The following is a 20,822-nucleotide window of genomic DNA, read 5'->3' on the forward strand; positions in this document are numbered from 1 at the left end:
AAATCATAGTCAAATAAACAAGTAAAAGAAGATGTATCTTTCTATGATGTTCTGCTGAAAGTTTTAACGTTTAAGTTAAAAAACTATTTGGTAATGTAATAGAGAAATAATTTTGAATTTTTCCATATTTTTTGAAAATTTAGAACAGTAAAAAAAACTTGGGCTACGGACAAAAAAAGACTCAGATTGCTAACAAAGAAAGTGAAAATAAGATTGCAGATGGAGAATTAAAATAATAATATATTTTAAAGGCGATAATTTATTCAAGGTAATATTCAAAGGAAGCTTGCCAATCGATTCGCAATGGAATAAAAGAAAGACAAACACAAATCTATCGCGTATCATCTTCCGGAAAACAATCATCGAGTCTCGTGGGCCAAATTGCTTCTCAACAAATACGCGCGTAAACGAAAATCACAAAGTTCTCAGGAAGAAGCGACGACATTAAAGTGTAGCTTTAGCTACACGGTTTATATTTACGAGATACCCATAGCCTATAATTCCTTCCTTCTTCCAGTTATCGTACCGGCAAGCCCTGTCATTATCAGCGTGCACCTCAAACACCATGGTTAGCTAGGACGTTGCACCAGCGAATGGCCGCGTCGTCTTTTCTCTCGATACCTCGAAACCGATAGTGCGCGACTTTTTGTTTCGCGTCCCTGGCTACCATCCTTCGCGCAAACGGGAAAGGAAATGATGAAATACTCCCCAGGCCTCTGTGATTTACTTAGATTATCCTATCACGGAATAGCCGATAATCGGGCAACGTTATCGATACGTTAGATATAAAGTTCTCAACCGGAAATTGCGGCCGGTCGCGTCTAATTTTTCTGATAACAAATGCATCGTTGCATGAGAATATGATTCTTATCGAGATTCTTATTTTAACCCTTTCATTTTCAAATATGATTTATCGCAATTCCTGCGACATTTCTTGTTAGTTTTAGCAAAATTTTAGGCTCTATTATCATTTTTAAACACAGTTCCACCTTTTCAATTTTGATTTTAAGATTAAAAGATGCGGAACCTCTCCTTTTTTATAAGGAACTATAAAAGTATGAAAAGAAAGAGCGCTGCTGAAATTGTCATTATTTTTTTTTATATAAATGGAATGTCGTACTAGCTTCACAAATCCATCTAAATTTAGATTGTGATGTTAGCACGCCGTTCTACTAATAAAAAAAAAGACAGTTCCAGTAGCACTTTTTATAGTTCTACGGTTCTTATCAAAATAAAAAAAAATTCCACATTTTTTATACTAAAAAATCATAATTGGAAATATGGCGTCTTAACTTCGCGAATCTAGCATAAATATAGAAAAATACAAACCGCAATATTTTATGTTATTTTGTATTATATAATATATAACTACATAGGAAAGGGTGTAAGCAATTTGAAAATTCTGTCTAAATTTTCTATGCTATCTAGTTTGTTGCACACAATACATTCTGGAAATAAAAAGCACTTTTTTTTTTAAATTTCATGATGACAATAAGCATGTCAAAAATGTCATTAAGCACACAGTTAGCGCCTTACTTAGAATGTGGGTGGCCTGAATATCTGAATATTTTATCGTGAGCGGATGTAAGAGTGGATGTACATGATTCACACTACATAACAGTGTTTAGCAGCATTCACAGCATGAACTGCTACTCAACTCGCATACAAATACGCTTATGTCACCATTGCAAAACGCGCGACAGTTTCCCGCCCGGTCGTTGATCCCTAGAATATCACATATGTATCTTACTTTAGTATTAAATACTAATAATATTTACACTATAATATTTTAATATCAATTTACAGATGGCACAAAATTGACATTTTTTTAAAGAAATAATATATTTACAGATTTTGTGGCGAATGGGATTATATAATATGTGCCGTTTTGGCACTGGTCAATTTATTTTGATCACTGCTTACGCTTAAGACTCGCAATTATAAACTATCCCGTTTGTTCGCGAGCGAAACCTTGAGATCTTGAACTTGACTTGAAGTCCATGGTCGCCATTGCAACCTTCCAGATTATTACCGTTAGCCATTGCCGCGTTGACGTAATATACGCAGGCATGTTTCTTCCTTGTCGTACCTTGTCTTCCCTGCCTACTTGAAACTAATTATGACATTTAACGTACGCGAGCATCGTATAGTCGTTCACTTAGATATTTCGTCGCACTTCATAAGGCGCCACAAAACATATGGAGTCTCAGGTCATATATCCACATACCTTATTACACCGACGGCGTTTTGCAACGTGACTCTTATATGCGCGAGCGATCATAAAGACGATCAGTTATACGAAAATAACAGTGATCTTTTAACTCCTTCAATAGCGGACCTCTATTTAGTCAAGGAAAGGCTCTTTGAAATTTTCATACGTTATACGCAAACTGCAATTTGTTATCTTAAACTGATATCTTATAAAGATAAGATTTACATTAATTCTCGTATCCATATATTTTAATTTTCTCATTTTAAGATTTTAATTTATCACTTACGTTATTTAACGGATTTTCAGAAAATCTCAATAAAATCTGTCATTTAAAATTATACGCAGAAGACGTCTCAACACGGATGATAAAGTTACACGAGATTCATATTCGGAGGTAATTGTCATCTTGATGATCCCGACGGTATTTTACCCGCGACGAAGAATGTAAAGGCTACGAAAAATGTCTAACGATTCCAAAATAATTGCTCACCGTCGAATTGCGACACCTTATCCCGGAGATTGCACCCCGTTAAAGTGCTGCAGATCGTAAACTCACGGCAACTCGCAGTTTTATTTTACGAGACACTCTGGCGCGCACTGAAAATGCCGTAATGTTTGCGGACCGGCTCGAATTATGGCGACGATTACTCCACGCTGAGCGCGCGTTAGCGTGGCGACGATCTTTAACAGCACGCGGTGTCCATCCACCCCATAACGTTATCACATAACGTTAATTATGAGTCGCTTTGATGCAAATGGCAGTTTCATCGACAACGAGTTATAATTGCGATATCTTTAGAGAATAAAGCTTCTATAAATGCGAAATTTAGCGGATCTTGCGTTAATATTCGTACTGAGATAGCTGTGGACGTAATATAAAATTGTATTAATCATACAGATAATGTATCATAATACGAGTATGATAATAAGAGATGAAATAAAATATTAATGCAATGATAAACTTTGCGAAAACTTTGTTAAAATATGTAATCTCACTTAAATAGCATTCGCTCGGTAGCTTTATATAAACCGAGACAAATAAAATCCTTGTCTATTCACACACACATATATGTATATATATATACATATATATATATATATATGTATATAATATATTTAAATATGTATCTCAACTAGTTACTTGACTAGCGGAATTTTATTATAGTTATTATCTTAATACATACGCATATAAATTACGGTGCATGACATAAATTATTTTAAAGTCGATAATTTAATGTCATAATTTAATACGTATATACGTATCTAAATATACATCTGATACACATATGATATTTCTCCGTTATATGTTATCAGAGATCTTCATTTCAATAAAAAAAATTTCTTTTCACTCACCGACCGATGCACAACAGCGGAGTTATCTGCAACGTCGATTATGTTGATACTGTAACATATAAACGTAGAATCCATATTAAAACAGGGCAGAAAAAACAATCAATATTCTAAAAAAATAATTATTGAATGTAAAGTTTAAATGACTAAAATTTTCTCGAAAATAAGCATACAATTTTCAAAACAACTATACTATTTCTGTTCGTTAAATACAAGTTACTAGAATTTTCTCTCAACGCTTCAAAATATAATTAATTTAACGAGAACAAAAATCTAGAATTGACCTCCGAGTGATAAGTTAATTAGTATTGAACACAAAGAAAAAAGATCTAAAAAATGAAGAGCAAATTTAATTTCTAAGATGAAGACCATTTCCACTTTTCAGCAGTGTGAACCACTTGCAACTGTCCATTTACAGGAAAATGCAATTATCAAGATGCAATTATCCATGGTAACGATCACGCAAGAAAGATCGTAGTTATATACTAATTATTAAAACCACAACATTTTACACAATACTCTCAAAATTAAAGTTTAAGTTAATTAAAGTTTTAAAAAAGATAATTAAAATTGCATGCGGGGAGGGGGAGGAGGGTTAATTATTAATATAAGAAATATATAAGTCTTTCTGGGAAAAAAAAGAAAAAAAAAACCTTATTAGTCCATTTATTAATACAACATTCCAAAATGTGACACGACACGACACATCCATCTAAAATTTATTTATTAGATTGACAGCAATTTATTAAAACCTAGATATACTCGTATTGAAGCTTTATGTTACTCAAAATCAGTAACAATAGATAAATTATGTTTCAGTTGGCGGAAAATTCAAAGCGCGAATTTTATCATTACGATATTGTTATTAAGAGATATATTAGAATCCAAGCATCCAAGTTAAATATATAATTATTGACTCACAATGTGGAGCAGTAATTTATAACTCTCGATCGTGTTATCGTTTCGGTTCTTGCTTCCAAGTTGCGCAAAATATCCAACAAATTGTGATAACCCGGTTATGTGTGTGCAGAATGTTAATTATAATAATTAAGCAATAGTGAGAATCGTGATAGCCATATTCATAAATTGTTTGTACCTTCTAGCTCGGGTTTCGTCGCGTGAATGTGTAACGTGATGACCTTATAGACCGACCAGTGCGCCGTAAAAAAATAAATACAAAGATTACAACCAATTAATTTTTTTCTTTTCGAAATATTTAACGTATTATAATAAATTCACAGCTTATATTCATTTCTTTACATTTTTAATTAATTTTGATGCATATTTAACATAGCATTCACAATCTGATACTTTTTTAATGAGTAAGATGTAGTAACTTATGGAACTGTATAATTTATAAAACTTCACTATTGCTACTTGTAGCAAATTTTCTACCTCTAGAGAATTGAAATTGTATGCCTTTAAATTTTTTATAAATCAAGAATCTCAATAAAACAAAAATTATCTTCTAAAAAAAATATTGTATGTTTATTTAAATATTTCGAAGAGCATAAAATGGTTAAAATAACTTCCCAAAGTATAATCAAGCAATGTTCAAGTCTACAGCTAACATTATGAAAGACGAATAAATAAGTTGGTCACAAGATTTACAATGATAACAGAATGTAATGTGCCATGTGTGTTAAAAAAACATCAATGTAACAGCTGCGATACTGCCAGTTACTATCGCAACATCTACCAATGCTAATCAGGGTTAATTAAACTTTTCCTATCCACTTATACGAACCGTCGTTATAATAAAGGAGAGGTAGGAGGAGCATTCAAAGTACGGTTAAGTTAACCGGTCCTAGGCATGAATAACGACAACAAAAGTTGAACGACGTGACGGACGTAGGTGTGAGACCCGGAAAATGTACCGCAAAATCACGTGCCTCAGCCGGCAACCGTACTGACCCATATTTATCCGAGTTTCGGAGGCGTATACAGTTATCTCGTTCGATGTAGTTCGAAACGCAATGCGTTCTTTTCCAGGCGATCTCGAGATTCCGCAAATCTCGTAAAACATTCCGGACAGCCTCGGTATCTGCGTGCCGCAACGGTTCCGTGGTTCTCTTTACACGATACTCTCGGCTCCTTTTTTCTCGATGGATTTATTCTGATGGACACAACGACCGCGCACAATTCGAATTCTCTCGGAGCTTTCCCTGCGGGGAATTCTTCCAACATAAATATATGTTATTTAAATAAATATAACGCAAATGTACGTACTTGATGTAAATGCTCACTTTTCAATATGAATGACAAAGAAATTATGATTTAAACAGGAAAATTTTCATAGCAAAAATGATCGATACGACGAATAAAATTTGACGCTAAGTACTGTTTTCTTGTCTCGACATATATTTAGGAGTTTTCAAAAAATAAATCATTTTTATTTTGCGTGACACGAAATACATAAATAAGTGAATGTAATGTAACACTGTGAGAGAATATGCACAGGATGAATAAGAAGCATTAACCTGTCGAAGTTAAGCGAGCTATGCGGAAACGTCAAAAATATCTCGCAGAGCCCTGACATCCCGCGGCTACGGGTCCATTACGGGTCACGTTAGCTCGAGTTCGGATATTATTTTAGTTTCAAGGAACATCGGCTTCACCAATTTCGTTGAGAGCAAAGGTTAAAATTCGCCGTCATTACGGTAATGGTGCGAGAAGACGCTTTTTAAGTATACAGTAGTTAGATAATAAGCGTTAAATTACGCAGAGACAAAAACCGCCCACCTTCGCGGTATAATAACGACTTTCCTGTTGTACAGGTAATAATGAAAATTTGTAGCTTGGTTCGGAGTCGTAACGCGCGATAAACTCGGTAATTTATATTCAATCTCGCAATTGTAATTGAATAATTTTAACAAGCAATTATTACTATGTATATCCGAAAACTTCCGGGTCTAAAGATATAAGAAGAAGAATGATAAAATGAAATATTTTTATTTTTTAATATAATTTTTTAGAATGATAAATTAATTATTTTATATTATTAAAAAATAATTTTAATTTTTTTTCCTTAACATGATTTTTTTTACACAAGATTGCAGGGCAAGTAATGAAGACACTACCGTGTGTGTTCAATGTTCTCTTTCTAGAAATAAAATATATCTAAAATTACTCTAATTCTAAACATACAAAAAGAAGAGCATAAAACCACAAGATATTGTTTGTGATATTTAATAAATCATTACATTAATAAAAAATTTTTATGTTCTTCTTTTTGTACGTTTTGATTTATAAACCACGTTTGTTGTAATTATACTCAATTCTTTTCAATCATAAAATCCTATAAATCAATGTAATAATATAAATGTATTGTTTGCTAAATTAAAATTCCATTTTGAAATCTAAACGTAATTGACATGTAGAACCTGTTGCACGTCGTGTTTTTGCACTTTAAGTTCTATTCTCAGAAATTCTCAGTGGTTCGTGCGCGAAATTCACATCGCTCGACTCTTTCCCATGAGCGAGTATTCTAATTTTTACCCTGCGACACATAGCTAACATTCCACTTCTTTGTCGCCGCACTTCAACATTGCTTTATCTTCTGCGGCGCGAACATGGCAGTAGTTTCATACTAATGAGCGCTCATACTTAAACCTACATAACGTGGTATGTATCGTGCGTGGGTACAAAGTGTTATACAGATGTTTGATATGTTCACGAAGAGAGGGAGGAATATGTCGAAGAACTAACTGTTAACGATTGACATGACAAGCCGAAGGAATACCGTATCACGATTATAAAGGTTTATTCACTATTAATTATAGCATCCTTGACAGCGACTTCTCGAAGAATGTAAAATATTTGAATTGTGAAGTGAATGGCTAATACGAGCGGCATAAATTAGGCATAAGAAAATCAAGCGTATTTTATGCATTGAAAGTACAAGATATTATAAATAGAAACAAAAATATAATTTGTCGCGCAGAATTGTTCAATAAAATATTATTCATCAATGTTAAAAATTCGTAAGATACACTTTATTTATTATTATTAATGCGTTGAATGTCGGACCTAATTCGCTCGTTTTTCCAACAACGATGGAGTGAAATTTTCAGATTAAGTCCTCGATAAAACATCATATAATTGAATTTAAGTACTTTACACTATTAATTCAATATTAATTATATTTTTTAAAATTACAAATATTATTTTTTACAAGTTATATGCGTTTTTTTACTTTGGTAATACCGGTTAACGACGGTCAACTGATGAACGGCACAGGGCTACTTAAAGTTCAAGTGTTGGTCAGTGACTGGCATAGCAACGTATTAATACTCTCTCTGATCAGTAGACGTAAAGTGACGTCCTCGGAAATCTGAAGCCCAAAAAAAAATTCTGTCTTGTTGGTTACGATGAGATCGTGTAATTTCATGTCCGTGAATCTATTAACGATAACATATATAACATATTAATAAATCCAAGATGATTATAATTCATAGAAACGCATGAACAGAAATACACATCGTGCTATGATGCCGAACAATTAAAATAAACTATAGCAAAGCAGAAGATGCAAGACTGCAATCAGTTGCATCTCATTGCTGTCAAATACCTGTATGTATAACAGCTGTAATGTATCTTCCTGAGTACAAAACTGCGAATCGACTTAAACTTAGTTTCTTTGAAAATTTACAGAGCGTGTTATGTTAAATCTGACAAGTCTTTTAATTTCTATTTTATTTTTAATGTCGATTTCGCGATCGTTCTCCTTTCCAGTTCATCAATGTTGTACGAAGTCAGTACTCGATTTCAATTTGTATCGCAATATTTAACAAATTCGATCCAAATTTACAGCAATTCTTACATGTACAATACAGCAACTCTTACATGTATAAATAATTATTATTCGTAGAATTTATTGAATTTCATTAGCAGTCAACATATTAAAAAAAGTTATTACTTCCAAAAGGTTCAGTATCATTATATATAAATATAATCGTCAAGTCCAAGTTACTTCAATCAAACCTTCCATTGTAAAATTTGCTTTCTGCAGATATCAAATCGTTTATCGCGCGCAACTTTCCACTAGTGAATCTGATAAAGATATCCTGTACGTAACACCACTCAAAAAGTGGCATTCCCATTTTCAAAGTAATGAATGACGGAGCGAGAACGAGCTATAAATTGAATTTACAGGTGCATTGCAATTTTCTACTCAATTAAGAGATAACGATATTTCACAGTCACGTACCGTCAATACTTTTTCTGTTTTTACGCGTATCGCCGCCATTCCGATTTAATGATCACTTCTACTCATCTCGGTGATTACTAAACTGTCGGAAAATACGTGGTGCGCAAAATTTACGAGATAAGATATTGCTTCTATTCCGCAAACACTAGATACAGTTAATCGAGAACGTCTTATAAAATCTACGGAGTTTTTCGACCATATTTTTCTGTACACATCAACATTCTTTCTAATATGACAAATGTTTTCAACATTCTTTTTGAGATAATAATTTTAGAAAATTATCGCTATTGTTTTTATTGTAATTTATAAATTACAATATACATATCTTCTTAAATTTCGAATGTTTTATTTATTCTACGTTAAATATCATATTGTATCGTATATACTAGAACGTTTTTAGTCTCGTAACTAATACATGTCACGAAACAATTCACATTTGCAATCTACGTTCGCGCGACCATTTTCAATTTGATTAGGTCGTTTAGAAATCGCTGATCTTCCAAAAGCACCGCCGGCGCTGAGATAATAGAACGTGTAGTCACGTTCTAACTAAACTGCCGGAAACATCTATACTTTTCAGTAGTCTAAGTGGAGCCATTAAAGTCAGCAAAAAAGTGGCGCAGACTGGAATGTACGGCGATTCTTCAAAGCGTCGTACGCACTGGCTGCTTAGTCATTTAGACCGGCGTGCACATCGCTTAAGTTTCAGCCATTCACTTTAAGTCTTTACCGTTCCGCACTCAGCGGTAACGACGTTAGCAATCGTTTTTTATTATTCATTAGCGGGTCAAGTTTGAGAGAACCGCGACTGTTTCACGCGCGTCTTAACGTTTCCCCAATGTGCTTTGCCGCAATGGAAATGTCGCGCTGCGACTATCAATGAAGACAGCTAAACGTGAAGACTTTCAGACGTTCAACTCTCCGACCGTAGGCTCTGCATGGCATACGAACCGTGTGAATTTGAAAAAGAATTTCATTATGCGCGCGCATTCACGTATGCGAAATACACATGGTTGCGTGTCAGGTCACCTGTGGAAAAGATTTAGTAATTTTAAATGTATACATTGCATTTTCATGGAAACCATAAGGATCTTTACGAGCAGTACATTTCGCGTGCAGTGCATTTTAGCGTCATTATTTATGCCTATGAAATGAAACAGGTGGTACGACGTCGAATGTTGCGATTATAAAACTCTGTAGGCCGTGGCTTTATTATTGGCGGACACGGGCAATATATAGATACGCGTGTGCTCGCGTATGCAAATTCCGCAGTACACACAATAAACGGTGCATGAATTAAGGCGGCCATACCGTGCATATACCGTACGTAAAAATATGTACAAATATAATAGATGTTTTATGCTTGAATTTTATGGAAAAAAAATACTCTGGGCCCAAGCTTATATTTAGCTAAACCATCGCGTAATTTCAGAGATGGTTCTACATTCGTAAATGTTGACTTTACAACAGACAAGAGGGTGTAAATTAAATTTTCCGAACTTACGACGACGTTAATTACTTGATACTACGAGAATTTACGGCCGGCACTTTGAACTTTCCACTTCAAGACCATGTATGTTCTTCACGTGTCTGCTCTTACGCCACGTATGCAATATACTCGCACAAATGGTGCATCAAGAAACGCGTTGAGGCCATTCTACATTGGTCGTATCGTAGACGTCGCAAGTCACAAGCTTGTTGCTTCAGCCTGTGTGGAAATTTATCCGGAAATTCCATACTTTCATACTGGCCCTATATGGGCATTACTGAGGCATCCAAAGTAAAGGTTTGTCAAACTTACTTTTTCCCCAAGGTAGTTATACTTAGGCCTGCCCAGTTGCAGTATAAGGCTCAATTTGATCTCAAATTTTCTCTGATAAATTTAATTTATAGGATATCCTATAATTATGCCTTAAATGGGCTTGAGTTTGATAAATCTTTATTTTGGATACCTCAGTAATGCCCATATAAGGCCAATATTGTAAGAAATTTAGAAGAAATCGACACAATTCGAAAAGCTATCAGTGTCAAGGCTGTGTAGCTCAGTAACAGGACGGAAGTCTATCAATATGCAGAAGATCAGGTTTTGGTTTGAATTCCGGAACGCTCTGATATTTTTCTCGCTTATTTCTTACAATATTAAATATGAAGTGCCTGGATAAATTTCCTCATGGATGTATCAATCCTATTTACAGTTATATAAAATATGCCCAGGTTAAAATTTTTATACTCTTGGCTCAATTTTGGATTGTCACGCCTGACCTGAGCCAAGTTTGAAGACCAATGTGGAACCTAGATAAAAAAAGCGTGACAATTCAAAATTGGGTCAAGATGGGCCTCCTAACTTGGGCATCCTAACTCCTCAAATAATAAAGGAAAGTTAACTCGGCCCCGATTACAGCCTAGAAAGAATTTCCACACGGGAACTATTCGATACTTCAATTTTAAAGTCGCGTGATACTTACGACACTTCGACGCTACGATACGATCAATGTAGAATGGCCTTTAGATTTATATTAATCGTATTATTGAGACTGCAAGAGGCATTAACGGCACAGGGCACTCAGCGCGCGTTCCGATGAAACGATAGCGTCTTCGTGAGAAACATTCCGCGGATTCAGCCACCCGCTACGCGAAAAGATAAGCGGTGTAGTGCGTATTCAGTACGCGCGACACCACGCAAGTTCTACGCGCTCACGCATCATTCCGCGTGCACGCGTATCTTTGGCGTGATTGGAAAGTCGATCTACATGTGGCTACGCGGCCGCAACGGCACGCACACGATCGCACCTTCGACACGATTGCGACCTGAAGTTCCAATATCAACTTCTTTACAGACGACTTGTGCGAAAGAAAACCACATGCCGTGGCGCGTCGAGGTAGTACACCTGATTAAATCGCCCGTGATTTGCATTCGCACATTATCAAGATGAGATAACGCTAATTGCACTACGATGTACCTGGCTATAAGTTGCGGCGAATGCTTCCAAGAATTTCGTTATCGATCTATTTTTTTTTTACGATAAATCCCATTCTATCTTCAAACGTGCTCTATTTAAAGAAGAATTAAATTTCTATTAGCTAGAATATATATTATATCTAACTACAACAGTATTAATTACGAACGAAGAATTGATATCTCACGACTATATTCGCTAGGATATACTAGTTATGATAAAAAGGTTGTTGCTCCCGTCTGGGTTGCAACCGTATGTATATTCGAACTGCGTCGTGAGATGCATTCCAGGTATTTCTCTTACATGCATCTACGGTTACATCGACGAGAAGGGCTCGTTACGTTCGCGAAGACCTTCGAAGGTACGTAGACGAGGAATATACTCGGCTCTAGTTGGAACGGCTCCGATCTGTTTCGTGGCTACCTCATGCGCTACATACGTGTTTATCTACGTATGTAAATGTCAGGTAAACGCGGATGCTAGTCTGGATGTGCATCGCCTATGGGAATACACGGCCATGCCAAGTTCAGGGCCGACAGCGGAAAAAATATATTAAGCCGTTTATCTTTGCAACACGCCTGCCTCATGGCAGCGTGTGGATGGTAATAGTATATCGAGTTTATAACAAAACTACGCCGAGCACTCTTCGTTATGTAAAATACGCCGCGGTGCGCAACAACTTTAATACCGTAAAGGCAGCAAAGGAGGAGGATAGACGGTTTCACGAATGCGTAGAAGAGAATTGCTATTCCGAGGGTAGCTATATATCAAGCTGCAACGCAAATATTATATAATTGTGATCGGTATAACAGAGCCCTTTGTTCTTTGTTAATCCAAATTAAAATATCACTGAATGCAAATTCAGGTTCACGTTAGAACGCTATCGTAGTTTATTGTGTCAGAGCTTCACTTTGGTTCTTGTAAAACATTCGCGTTGAGCAAACGTTTATACGCACATCGGGAAACGTAAAATACGAGACGCGCGGTGCTTTTACGTCCTCGAACAGCTGACGGCGTTTTGACGTATCGCGATTAATCAGAATCGACGTGCACCGGCGGAGCGTGGTATTAAATCGCGTCGTAAAAGAGCGGCAAGAGGCCGGCTGGCGCGTATGCTCGCGATTACGGCCCCCTTCGGTTGGTACATCATCCCCCAGCGCATCCCCGACGTTCCTCCTTTTTCACGACGGTCTCCCGACTTCTTGTGCTCGCTATAATGCGGAGAGCCGCGTAAAGACCGGCCACAAAACTCGGCGCAGGTACATACTCGTCGTACAAGGTTCCGCTCGGAATTATAACTATAAGCGCCATAAAGCTCGCAAACAGAGAGGAATGCATTTTTACATCAGGCGATCCAACGCGTATCGTCTTCGTTACAGACAGACCGCTGCTATAAGATCAAGAAAGAGGAATTAAAGTCACGCAAAAAGTACTACAAATCAAAATACGGCGGAAAAGCCTGGAATTCAATAGACAAGAAAAATCGCGTGTTCCGTTCACTCAATTAAAGTTAATAACGTATCCGAAAAAAATGTTGTTCAGTTAAGATAAGCTTGTCTTGGCTCCGACAGGATTATCTGCAATTAGGATATTCAACAATAAGATAGTAGCGCTATCTTAAGCGATTAAACATCGCTAAAAGGCACGATAAACAATTCGCGACATCCAATTGATCGCGAAGCAATCCAATGAAAACCAGCTGGGCAATGGTTAATTAGAGGGGAAAGAAAATGCCATGTCATCCGTGCATGTCTCTCTTTCTCTTAAAGAAAGACTTGTGCTTGGATGTGCAGCAGGAAAGATAACTGGCGACATGGAGGCGTCTAACACCTGTTAACGAACGCAGCCTCACCTTTAGGTGCCTTCAAGAACGTCGATACAGTTATTCCAACTGCAAGATCGACATCCTTTAAGGTCACCTACTCCTAACCGGCTATCGCGATGAGCAACTCTGCATACTAGGACAACGACAGATTCGCGATGCCGAATGGACGATCCTTAAACTTAGCTCGTGGAACGCGCGGCTTATGGAAAACTCTCAGTTAGTAACTTATTCCCGTATTAATACCGATCATAGAATTACGCGAATAAAATCCAACGCATACACAGTTTACGCGCATAAACGATTACTTAACGATGTTTCATGATTTCAGTAATATTAATTTGATAAAATCGCCGACCGGTTCACGATTATTAAAATACGAATAATTATCGAATTCCTCAACATACAGGAATCTTGTAGATTCAATCGTAGACTTTCCTTCTCTTTTCCTCGGGATATTTATTGAAATGAAAACTAACAGAGATTTCCTTGCGATGCACCCGAGGATCAGAGATAAACTTTTCATCTCTCTCTCTCTCTCTCTCTCTCTCTCTCTCTCTCTCTCTCTCTCTCTCTTTCTGTCTCACTTTACTGCTTGATATTTTTTATGAAGTTTGCATCGGATTGATCGAGGCATGGAATTAATTAAAAACAACCGGACTATACGAAGGTCTGCTCGGACCCACAGAACCGGTCTAAATGCAAGATGGCGTGAGTATTATCGATTTGTCATCAGCTGATAAAAATCTACAACACCCGTGCTACTCGTTCACCTTTTTTCTTCTTTTTCATTCGATGTACGACCCTTCATTAAACTGATGTACTGGAACACGAAGCGTCGCGGTGCAATATTGTCGGCCGATTCAATAATTAATGAGCTATTACCACCAAAAAAAGTGGCTCGTTAGTTTGTATATGTAAACTAATACAAAACGGAGATTTACATGATTCATCTTCGAGAGAGGCTTATCACGAGAACGCATGTAACCGTTTCATCATTTTTATTCATCGTTATTTTCGCACCTCTCGAACCATCGGGTTGTCAGCTATTTTATTGCATTTCGAATACCAATTTCAATACCAAGAAACATGCGATAATCAACCAGCTACAAGTTCAAACCATTAACTAGTGACTACGTTTTAATATAAGACGTTTCAACGCAAAACTTGTTAAGCTCAAAGTGATTTATGATCAAATGAATGAGAGCAAAAATAAATTAATTCTAAAATAAAAACCCGTGTAAAGTCCTCCGTGTGGTCTCTTTCTCTCTCTCTCTCTCTCTCTCTCCCCCTCAATTTTTGAAAAAATTAACTATCTATAGTTCATTCGATCGCTTATCGTTTACAAATGTATGTGATTAAAACCGTTCGCGTCGCAAATAAAAAATATCTCCTCAAAAGGACTATTAATATCGTTTGCACGACGATTATTAATTTCCCATGTCAGAACATGCACAGTGGCACGTACTTCATTAGACGCGTTGAATCGCTGCAATTCGGCAATTCCGTTAATTACTGCAATTACCGGTGTACGCATCGTGCACGCCATTCTTACGCAAACGCACTTATGCAAATCACCATATCGCTGCCAACCCGAGTACAGTTACGACCGTGGGTACGACGCGCGATCTATACAGGGGTCCTCCATACAGGTTAATCCAGCAAGATGATCGTTGACCCGCGATCTGGGAAGTGTGCGCGAATCGCGATTTAATTTGCGATCGCATCGACAGCGTCTGTATTCATCTGCCTTCGATTACGTCCACTCGCAAGATACATGAAAAAGTGCCCTTACACCTCGCGTAGCTCCTTATCTGTGATAGCTGTATCCGACTAGAGGTCGAGGAAAGAGGGAAGCGCTAATTATCATCGTCGACAGGTAACGCTCGTTTGTTAAACGCGTACGTCGATCGTACGATAAATGCGCAACAATGTCCATTAAAGCATTAATTAATTGATTAACTTCACAATTCTTCGTGACATCCATAATTAACCCTTTCAGACTTACAGCTAAGAAAAAGTTTTGCATCAATCTCGTGATGAAGGAAAGAGCCACGATTGTATCTCACGAATATGAAGGGGAAGAGAGGATTGACTCGTGAACAGGGAGCATTAGGTGAATGAATATTGTTATAGCGCAAGCTGAAAGTCTAACAGTACCATTGTGCATCCATTGAAAGGAAAAAAAAAACATTGATACGGGCAAAGTTCATGCTACGAAACGGTGCTGTATCGTGAAATCTCCGAAGGTTAATCAGGATGTGGGGATTGATAGGCGCACAAAACGCAAAGCGTCGAGATAAATTGACGCGAAGGTATTTATCTGTAATTAAGTCGGTCGCAATTAAAGCTGATCATCGATCAAAAATTATTTGCTATTTCAGGCGGATATATGTGAAATCCTCGCTGGCGTATTAATGAACGTTGTGCGTTCAGCGAGAGAATGCGCAGGAGGTCGGAAAGGGCTACAATAAGAGTGAGGGAGATGAAATGAGTGGGAGGAGGAGAAATCATAAATCTGTGTAATTGACAGGTCCCGCTGAAGATGTTCGTGCGGCATAGATGCTCGAGCAGATAGCTGGCTAATAATGCTCTGCCTGCTCGCTAATAATCTACGAACGTGTATAATAGGCGCTTTGAGAAAATGCCATCTTCCCATATTGTAAAGCAAAGCGGCGATGAAAAAATTAACACACTCGTATACAACGAGACTTGCATTAATCGGCGGGTGGTCACGCCCGTAATTAACACCTCGGGGCAGAAAAGCCGAGGGGTGAAGAGTACTCGTAGAATCTCGTGAGGCGAGTAGATGTGTAAGGATTTTCAGTCGCCGTTCTCTCTAATTCATTCGACGTCGGCTCGCAACGTTGAAATTACCATCGTCGCGAATATTCCCGCGTCATACGTGCTAGTGCGGCACGTACACGCAAGCCAGAAACATCTATCGAATGTGTTTGCAAATCGCCGCAAGGCTGGCGGTAATTTAATTTGAAATCAAAGATCTATCTTTTTCTCTTTCTCCATTTCTCTATTTCTCTCTCCCTTTTCCCGGCGGAGAGGAAGTCGAATCCGCGTACCAGACCACCGTGTGCGCAACGGAAATAAAGAACCTCCATGAAATTATGCACCTGTCCATTAGCCGCTTACTCGTTCTAGGGGTTCTAGGTGTGCGCATAACTTTCCACGGGTCCTGTGCTTCACCGTAATCTCCCTTTGTATCCTTCGTAAGGTCGCGTGAGAGCGCAATAATTTAATTCAACAGCGGACATAAACTCGGTCTAACCAATAAGGACTCGCAGCCCTTCTCAGCGACGATTCTCTTCGTTCACGCGTGTCCTCGAGTACGCGGGTATATCAGGGTATTCACAAGCGTGTACGTGCGTATAGAAAACGTGTACCAGCCCAGCACGTATCTGCGGAAGTGCGATTGTACGCGCACGAGTCCTTAACTAATCGCCGACGAAGTTCGAACCCCATGGTCTGGTCGCGGATCGGAGTTACACCGAGACGAAAGTAATGTAATGTTAATGAACGCTTACTTACGTCATAAATCCGTTTCTATTGCGATCGTTTTCAGACACAACGATTAACCTCGCTCATGTGCGTTCCGCTCAACGACAAGACGTCTGTTTTCTGTAATTGTATTATAGTGTATACTTTTGAAACTTAAAGTGAGGTAGATATATGTTTGATATCTGACGAAAGTGAGAAAAACTGATGCGAGTAAAACCGAATAATGATATTACATAGCACCATGCACATTATTATTAACATCTTCTCAATGCGTATATACGGTAGCATGAAATTATGCAGCAGAAAAGGATTTCCAGTAAGTTGCGAATTAGTAAGCCGTCCGCTTTGGTCGACGTTTAGGAAGGTAATATTCATTATTTTAGATTCTCCGTTGAAACTGTATAATTCGGCTCTAAAATGTGGCCCTATTCCGAAGGGTTTTATTGGTAATCAGGAGCGACGAGAATACGAACCGTCTCAAATCGCTTGGGACGTGCCATGGCCATTAAGGTCATCCACACGTGCGCCATTAAGATACCCCTTTACCGTGCAGGGTAATTCGCTCATGTAACAAGAGGCGGATAAAAGGGTCGAATCTTGCGGATAACGGCAGCAATGCACCCTTCGTAATCGCCTTCGATCATCGTAATGCGACATACATACACCCGCCTTCGGCGCAAAATTAGCCGATATCGAGCGATTGGAAGCTCGTCTGATGGATGCACAAAAAATTTACTCCACCGATTACGTAGCCCTCATCCGACAGAGGGGATATTATGATATTAATATTATAATATCTTCAACAGTCCCTTGCTTTTGCGCAGTCAAAGTGTCACCGTTAGTGTGTAATGAGAGCAATTTAATAAATTTTCTGATATTCATATTTAACCCTAAACTAGGCATTAACTACATAATCGATCGACTCATAATCAGTTCGGATTTCAGAGGCCCTTATTATTCCTCAGACAAAATAAAATGTAAATTTCAACATTGGCAAAGGATAGTTAAACGTATGCTCGACAAAATTCGTCGAATCGGTCAAAAACTTAATGATACAAAACGTTTGAAAAAAACAAGAAAAATCACAAAAATCTCTGGGCCTTTAGACTCCTGTCTTATTAAGGATTAATTATAATTGAAATGAATCAATAGAGAGATCAAAGCAAAAAAATTTACAAGCAATAATATATCATTCTTAGACGACTAAAAGGGACCAAACGTGATACTGACCAAATATTTACATTGTTATCTTTATTTAACGGTGCAATCATTCATCATTCCGCATTCACGCGGCGTAAGGATAATCAAAAACGCAATCGGTTTGCCGCTCGCACTGTTCTAATTAAACAGTCATTAATCATTTGGAACGTTAGTCGCGACGGAGCGTGCTATAGATTCCTGACAAGCACGTGATTAGGTATGACCCCCATGACCATTTATGAATTAGGTGTCGAACGTGCGCTTTATGGTAACCGTTATTATAGGCGCCATTAACGGTTCAACCGCGTGATACCGAAGACAATTTTCCAATATAGTTTCGTTAACGAGACAAGCTTGTCGAGTAACTTGAATCGTTTTAATTTAGCAGTCCTTGCTCTGCTAATAAAAAGCGCTTGAAATATCACTAGCAAAACAGATTTCAGCGAGAGTGGTGATTTGCATGAGCGTGACATTATACCTTGAGCAAAAACCAATTATCTAAATTGCCATTATACGTATAAACTCGAAAGTGTATTACGCTTTCAGCGACGAATTAACGCATATATAACTGAATTTAATTCCTCTATTTAATTAACGTATCAAAATTATATTAAAACCTCTGTTAAATATAATCATGGAATGCAGAAAAAAATTAATCTAGTGTAAAATAAAATTCTTAATTAGTTTTCGTTTAAAAAAAGAATAATAAAGTTAGGGATAATGGATTTGAAATAAAATCGGAATTTTCATTTAGTTTAGAAAACTCGTTTATGATACAAATATTGTGCATGCTAATTCGATTCTGTTACGTGCGCTGTAATGAGATAAATCATAAACGCATCTCTTACATGAAATTGTAACTAATGTGTTGCAAATCCAACTGCCATTAAAACGGTACAATATTAAATAACGTTCCAAGACAAATCGACTAAAGAGCGATCTAACGCTCGCTCGCAGCTGGAATCGTGCAGCAATGTTTTGTCTTATTTATCGCGCTGAGATCCACTTAAGCGCGCATTACACCCAATCAGTTGAATAACATGTATGAGACACGATTACATAATTCGTACCGTATACTTTGATAATTCATAGCTTAGATAATCCATATATTTCGATACTTCGATTTATTTATTTCATCCTTCGAAATAAAGGTCACTTTATCATGCTGCTCCTGACTGGATTTGTTCTTATCAACTAAGCAAAGTGTTTGGGATCTGCGAGAAGAGACTTAGCAACGATCCTGTCTGCGGTGTGATATACTCTTATCTAACGTGCCGCAAAATTCTTATTCTGTTTGAAAGCGGTGCTATCACCGATATGGCGAATATGCGAGTAGCAATCACCGCATCGTCGGTGCACCAAACCTCGTAATCGTGGCTTGCACCGCGGGACAAAACGATCAGCAAGGATCTATCGAGGCACTGATCGTGCGTGGCCGCTGCGTCGTTATGTGGAACGATTGCGATACTGCGGTACAGTTACCTTGACACGAGGAGAGCACATCCTTGCGGCGTGCATGAAACGAGGATGAAAACGGGGCCGCGTGTGCCGTGAATGCACGTCGATAAATATTTCTAGGCTACAGCAATGTGCGTAAGAAAACATAAATCGATGCGGTGTCGTATAAAATATACCATCAAATTATTCGGTTAAACCGCTTGGTTTTGTATATCGAATTCTGGATATATAAATTATAAGCGTGCACAACGTTGACGTTAGGTAAAAATACATGTAGTATAAGAAAGGAAAGAACTGGTAAGTAGGAATTCAGGATGTCGCCGAATATTAGGCAAATGGAGTATGCCTTTAAAAACCAACTGTCACGTAATTTTTAAGTTCATTTTAGAATTCACAAATTCATACGCCAATAAATGTGACGAGGCAATAAATAAAATGACCACCATAAATCGCTACAAGTTCAAGTTGTCCAGATACATTATGCCTCGTTTAAATGAATCGTCCAGTGGTTGAGTTATCTAGAACGCAGATGTTGCTACCTGCCTACAAAACGACTTTGTATGCATTAAGGAATATCGTGTAGATATTTTATTACAGTGTGTGCGTGAACACCATGACATCCGCAAAATCATCAATAAATGCGAAAGATAAAAAAAGCCATCTGTCAGACATCAATGGCGGCTAATCTTCTTGTACAAGTATGTCAAATATATAATCAAGATGCAATCTATCATGCTTCAAACTTACTTGCTTGAGTAACATTCCAGCTAAATGCCCGATTTGATTTTATTGCGCGAAATAATGCTGATTTAAGAATTAAAATTCTATCATCGAAATGGATCAATTTAAAAATTGATGTTCCAATGTACGTATAGTATAACTATCTCACGATTCTGATTCGATGCAATCCTATTTTTTTCATTCTCATAAGTATCTGACGTTTTTGTTAAAAATATTCTCCTATTGAAGGGCGTCGATTGCTGGAGAGGTGCTCGTGTTTCGATATATCGAGATGTAACGTAAAATAAGTGGAAGTGGAACGACGATGATCACAAGCGAATAAGAAATCGGACGAAGTAAGACGAACCTGGAATCGAGGCG

At 37.6% G+C, this 20,822-nt stretch overlaps 1 protein-coding gene across 4 annotated transcripts in view; it reads right to left on the reverse strand.

Annotated features, from left to right (window-relative positions):
- The window catches only part of tyn (trynity), a 196,376-nt gene that overhangs the window by 72,110 nt on the left and 103,444 nt on the right, over positions 1-20,822 (reverse strand). For 2 of the 4 annotated variants that reach the window (XM_087412159.1, XM_087412161.1), the window contains one exon: positions 3,566-3,614. Coding sequence is in view for 2 of the 4 variants with exons in the window: in XM_087412157.1 (XP_087268283.1) it covers positions 3,566-3,640 (75 nt within the window). In the remaining 2 variants the exon portion in view is untranslated. Of the gene's footprint in view, positions 1-3,565; positions 4,260-20,822 lie in introns of those variants that run through there. The other 2 variants (XM_087412157.1, XM_087412158.1) reach the window with 2 other exon arrangements.

Source organism: Acromyrmex echinatior, chromosome 12, assembly GCF_024713525.1.
Source record: "Acromyrmex echinatior isolate Ae372 chromosome 12, ASM2471352v2, whole genome shotgun sequence".
Lineage (NCBI taxonomy): Eukaryota > Metazoa > Arthropoda > Insecta > Hymenoptera > Formicidae > Acromyrmex > Acromyrmex echinatior.